This window comes from Plasmodium reichenowi, chromosome 11 (genome assembly GCF_001601855.1).
Source record: "Plasmodium reichenowi strain SY57 chromosome 11, whole genome shotgun sequence".
Classification (NCBI taxonomy): domain Eukaryota; phylum Apicomplexa; class Aconoidasida; order Haemosporida; family Plasmodiidae; genus Plasmodium; species Plasmodium reichenowi.
In genome coordinates, this window is record NC_033656.1 from 485,462 (window position 1) to 492,260 (window position 6,799).

The following is a 6,799-nucleotide window of genomic DNA, read 5'->3' on the forward strand; positions in this document are numbered from 1 at the left end:
AAAAAAAAAAAAAAAAAAAAAAAAAAAAAAAAAAAAAAAAAAACACTAGATAATAAAAATGAATATAAGAATATATGGATATGTAGAATATATAAAACTCGTACCTATTTCTTCTAAGGTATCTCTTAAGGTGAACATCCATATATTTCGATGTTCATTTTTACTGGAAATACACATAACATTCTTTTCTGTTTTTACATATATTTTTTTATCTTTATTCATTTTTGTTCATTTTAATAGATCGGGACCAAAATTGTTAATATGAAAAATTAATATATAATTAAAAACATGTAAACCAAAAACAAAACAAAACAAAACAAAAAATTAAAAATAAAAAGTTAAAAATTAAATAAAAAAAATAAAAACAAAGATAAAAATAAAAAAACAATATATAATTTGATATGCAAAGAAATGACCGGAATAATGATATTCAAAAATTTATTCTATATATATATATATATATATATATATGCATCAAAAAATAAAAAGAAAAAATATGAATGTTAATACATCCAACTTTATATCTAATCAATTTTTTACTTTTTTTCGTATCTTCATATGTTATATAAAATCGTGAACTTAAAAAACTTTCCTAAAATTTTATCTTATGATTTTATTATTTATTTATCATAGTCCCCCTTTTAAAATACTACTCATATATTTATTCAATTAATGGAATGAATGCATCAGTACCTAGTCCACATTTTCTCATTAATCCTGATTCATCTGTTTCAATATTTATGAAACCTCTTTCTCCCCATTGTTCTCCCCATGAGTTCTTAATTATATAATAATAATGCTTTTCTCCTTTCTTGGTTAATGGGTTAACAATTTCTTTCATACCAAAACCTACGAGCATAACGGCATGATTTAATTCATCTCCACATTCTCCATCGAAAATACCTTCTTTGTAAAAAGCAAAATCATCTGATACGGCTACACTAATGCTAATAGGTCCCAAGAATCTAAGTGCTTCTTTTAATTTATTATCTGGTACAGATAAATAATTTTTGATTCCATATTTTTCAGTACATCTATCTATATTACATAAATTTGGAGCATCACTTACATATGGATAATCACCATCTGGACATATACCCCCAAGTTCAATCATATCCTCAAAGGCATTGTTAATGAGACCTCCATTACAACCATAATTTTTAAATGAACAATCTACTAATTCTTGTTCACTTAAGGTTATTAATTTATTTTTTCTAATAGCATATTGTGATTCTACGGAACCTATACTACTGAAGGCCCAGCAAGATCCACAATTTTTTTGATCCTTTACAGGTGTTACACCACTATGTAATCTCCAGTCGTAAGCTGCATGATCAAAATTTTCTTCTTCTCTATATTTTTTTATAACTTCTTCATAATTCATTTGATCTAATAAATATTTAGAATTCTTTAATGGTTTTGAAGATCTTAAACTAAGATATTTGTTTTTAAATTCGTGATAAGTTAAATCAGCAAATCTATTTAATTCTTTTTTATATAAACTATTTTTATTATTGTTATGCATATTTACTTTGTGTGCATTTTGTAAGAATACTTGAAATCTTTCCTTCATTTCATTTGGAGAATTATATTGTTTATTATTAGTTTTAATAAACATATAAAATTGGTTTATATGTTCTGCATTATTCATTAAGAATTTATTATCAAAAAAATTTATAAAATAATCTTTATTATGAATAAAATTATTTGATGGTGTGTTTTCTTTAAATAAACTAAGACCTTTGAAATCTGATGAAGTATTATTGTTATTATTTTTATTTACATCTTTCATTTTATTATCATAGAATGATAAGGCTTCATCAATTTTTGAGACGATAAATTTCTTGCCATTAGGGCTCTTTAGCAAGCTATTTATTATATAGTCATCATTATTATTTTCAACTGAAGAGTTTTTGAATAAATCATTTTTTTTAGAATTTGGAGTAAAATAAAATAAAATAAAACCAACAACTGAAAGTACTGATAATGAAATAATAACTAACAATGATTTTTTATTCTTTAAAAATTTTCTATCAACATATTTGTCAACAAATCTTTCTCCTTGTTGAGAAATTACCTCATGGGGAGCATAATCCATGTGGTAATCCATTTAAAAAATATATATATATATATATATATATATATATATATATATATAAATTAAGAATAAATGGTATTCTAATAATATATATATATATATATAATAAATAAATTTGTATACCTTTACACAAATTTATAGTTCTATTATTAAATATTTAATTTCTTATATAATCAATTCATTGAAATATATAATTTATAGATATACATATATTAATGTAAAATATATTTATACACTTTTATTTTTTATTTATTAAAATAATCAGAAACATTTAAAGAAAAAACAACAAATATAATATATATATTATATATATATTTATTTGTGTTAATATATTTATATATATGAAACAAAATTGGTGATTTTTCTATATGATAGAAAAACCTATAATATTTGAAAACAAAAAAAAATGAATTAATATAATATTATACATATGTATATAATATTGTATATATCGAATAGCTGTTGCTAATCTTTTTTCTTTTATTATATTTAAACAGATAAATAAATAAATAAATATAAATATATATATATATATATATATATATATAATCAAAAAAAATGAAATGTAAAATGTTAATAGGACATATTAATTTTTTCCTTATATTATGCACTATATTATTTTTATTAAGGCACTGTAACTAATAATTCACCTTTTTTTTTTTAAAAAGTATAAAGAATTTTATATATATATCATTTATAATAAATAAACATATTATAAATATATATATATATATTTTATATAAAATATTTTAAGAAGCACATCATATTATAAATATATATATATATATTTTATATAAAATATTTTAAGAAGCACATATTTACTATAAAAAAAAAAAAAAAATGAGATTAAAATTAGAAAATAATATTATTTTATTTATATATCTTATAGGGCAAACATTTTTATTTGTTCATATTATATATTAATACGCATATATATAATTAATTATATAAAAAATAAAATCCTAGTGTATATGTATATTCATATATTTACATATAATTGTTTCCCTTTGCATATAATATATATATGCTAAATATTCTTTATTTTTTTTATAGAAAAATTTAGATAAAAATAAAAAAAAATACATAAATAAATAAAATGACTGACTTGTAAAAAAAGAATATAAATAAAAAAAAATATAAAAAAAAAAAAAATAATAATAGCACATGAATAATAACATATAGTATTATATATTATTTAAATATTTAAAAAATTGCATACGAAGACACTTTTCCCTATTTTATACCAAATATCATTTTATATTTATTAATTGTTTCTATTTTATATTAAATATTTCAGTATTTTCTTATTTGTTGATATAAAATTTATAAAAAAAAAAAAAAAAAAAAAAACTAAAAAAAAATTTAATGGTATCGAAAAGCTAAATAAATAAAATATAAAAAAAAAAATTTTTTTTTTGATGTGTTCATAATTTATAAAAAATGGTACATTAAACATATATATATATATATATATATATATATATATATATATATATATAAATATTTATTTATATTTATATTTATATTTTTATATTTATATGTATTCATTTATTTGTTCATTTCTTTATTAGGCAAAATCATTTTTATTATTATGTTTATTCAAGTAATGGTACATAAGCTTCTGTTCCAATTGAACAAGTTTTTTTGTATCCATTTTCATCAGTTTCTAGATTAATATATCCTCCTTCTCCCCAATCAGCTCCCCATGAGTTTTTAATGATATAATAATAGAATTTTTCCATTTTTCCAGTGTCTTCATTATAAATATCTTTCATACCATAACCTACAAGTATAACCGCATGATTTGGTGCTGCTCCACATTCTCCATCATAGAAACCTCCTCTATAAAAGGCGAAATCATCTGAAGCTGCTATACTTATACTAATAGGTCCTAGATATCTTAAGGCTTCTTTAAATTTATCATCTGGAATAGATACATATGATTTGATTGTATATCGCTCGTGACATTTTTTAAGATTACAAGTTTCGGGTAAATTACTAACATATGGATATTCATCTTGAGAACATAATCCTCCAAGATCAATCATATCATCAAAAGCATTAGTTATATATCCACCATAACAACCATTATTTTTAACTGAACAATCAACTAGTTCCTGTTCACTAAATAAAAACAATGCTTTCTTTCTTATAGCATATTGTGATTCTACAGAACCTACACTACTAAAAGCCCAACATGATCCACATAATGCTTGATCTTTAACTGGTGTTACACCACCATGTAATCTCCAATCATATGCTATACGATCTAATTTAGCATCAGCTGGTTTATATTTCTTAATTACATCTTCGTAATTTGCTTCATAGGATATAGGTGGTGATAATGTTTTGAATGGACCATGTGTTTTTAAATTTAAATATTTACTTCTAAATTCTTCGGGGGACAAATCTCCAAATTTATTCATACCCCTTTTATATAAACTATTAGTTTTTTTGTTATGTAATTCTATCTTTTTGTAATTTTCTGAAAATATTATAAATCTCTTTTGCATTTCTTCCGATGTTTCATATTTCTTATTATTCTCTTTTAAAAAGATATAAAATAAATTTACAGTCTCTAAATTATCCATTAAAAATTTTGTATCAAAAAGATTAGTATAAGAAACTTGATAATTATTATTCACTTTTAAATTCCCATTTTTTTTATTAACAATGCTAACACTTTTATTATCTTTATCATTTATACCATTAATATTCATGTTATTTTCTTCTTCTCCAGTAGTTTTCATTTTATTCTCTTTATCATAAGAAGATATTAATTCTTCAAGTTTTGATACAATGAATTTTTTACCACTCTCACTTTTTAATAATGAATTTATTATGTAATCATCGTTTATATTATTTGATAAACTATTAGTAAACAAGGTCTTGTTATTTTCATTTCTTGTAAAATAAAATAACATTAAAGCAAACATAAAACATATTGATACTGTAAGAACTATAAAAATAGATCTCTTTCTTTTAAATTTACTTCCACTTTTTTCTTTTCCTACAAATACTTCTCTTTCTTGTTTAATCACCTCGTTTGGTGAATATTCCATATGATATTCCATTGTTCAAACAAAAAATAAAATAAATGAAAATAAAAATAAAAAATATAAAAAAAAAAAAAATTTATATTACGTATTTATAAATATAAATATTTATATATATTTATATTTATATATTTATTTATATATAATGCTATATTTTATTTACAAGATTTACTTATGATATACAATAGCATACATCATAAATGCATTATGTATAATTGTTATAAAATATATTTATTATATATATATATATATATATGTATAATAATTTTATTATCAAAAAAATATTTCCTTAAAATACTTAATATAAATATTATATATAAATGTATTTTATTTATATATAATATATCACAATAAAATAATACTAAAAATTATATATATATATATATAATATTCTTAAAATTAGGATTTTTCCAAATATTATATATGAATTTACATATTTCTTTTTATTATTATGACATTTTAAAGATATATATAATGTATACGGAAATTTTCGAAAAAAAAAAAAAAAAAAAATATATATATATAATATATTTTTTTAAACATTAGTATTATTAAAAAAAAAATGCTATATACATAAAAATATTTACAAATTAATGATATATTTTTCTTACTAAAATATATATATTAAATTTAAATCAAGAAGCAAAATCATTCCAAAAATAAAAAATAATAATAAAGAATATATTTAAATAGGAAATATAAAGAAAAAATAGAGCTTAAAAAAAATATATATATATATATATATATATAAATTATATATATAATATTATAAAGGTTTGTATTTATATATATTATTATATATATATAATATAAATATAAAGGTTTGTATTATATATTTTATTATATATATATAATATAAATATAAAGGTTTGTATTATATATTTTATTATATATATATATATATATATTTATATATATAATATAATTATAAGGGTTTGTATTTATATATATTATTATAAATATATATAATAAAGAATAAATTTAACATTTATTAAAATAATAATTCCTTTTCCGTTATTCCAATTAAAATATTCTTACATAAATAAAATAACTTTGTTCATATTCTTCTTTGTAAACATAATATATATTTTTATTTTTTATATATAATGCTCATAAATTATGAAACATATTTGTTAATAATGCTAGTAGAATATATTTTTTTTAAAGAATATTATCATTTTTTCTTCTCAAAAAAAAAAAAATAAAAAAATATCAAAATTTGTGGAATTTATAATATAAAAAATTATCAGCAATGGAAAACATGCAAAAAATAAATATATATAAAAAAATATATTTTATATTATATATATATATATATATATATATATATATATATATATATTGAATGATTAAAATAATAATAAATAAATTAATATTCTTCATTATATGTTTATTTGTATTTAATAATAAAAGTCCATTTTATATTATATATGAAAAAAATTCATGTCAAAACTATCCATTATATGTGGTCCATAATTTTTTTAAATTGAAGTATTTATAAAATTTATCTTTATTTATGTAAGCTACTAAAAAATATATATTTTTTTATTTTAAATAATATTATATATATTATAAATATTTATATAAATCAAAGTTAACTAAAAAAAAAAAAAAAAAAAAAAAAAAAAAAAAAAAAAAAAAAAAA

General features: G+C 18.1%; 2 protein-coding genes across 2 annotated transcripts; both read right to left on the reverse strand.

The window, feature by feature from the left end:
- Positions 1-661: 661 nt before the first annotated feature.
- PRSY57_1113800 (cysteine proteinase falcipain 2b) lies at positions 662-2,110 on the reverse strand (the record flags this gene model as incomplete). Its single annotated transcript, XM_012908102.2, has 1 exon — positions 662-2,110. The coding sequence occupies one exon, from the start codon at positions 2,108-2,110 to the stop codon at positions 662-664; it is 1,449 nt and encodes a 482-aa protein (XP_012763556.2).
- A 1,583-nt stretch (positions 2,111-3,693) lies between these two features.
- On the reverse strand, positions 3,694-5,172 carry PRSY57_1113900 (cysteine proteinase falcipain 3; the record flags this gene model as incomplete). The annotated part of the gene is made up of 1 exon (XM_012908103.2): positions 3,694-5,172. The coding sequence occupies one exon, from the start codon at positions 5,170-5,172 to the stop codon at positions 3,694-3,696; it is 1,479 nt and encodes a 492-aa protein (XP_012763557.1).
- Between the last annotated feature and the right edge of the window lie 1,627 nt (positions 5,173-6,799).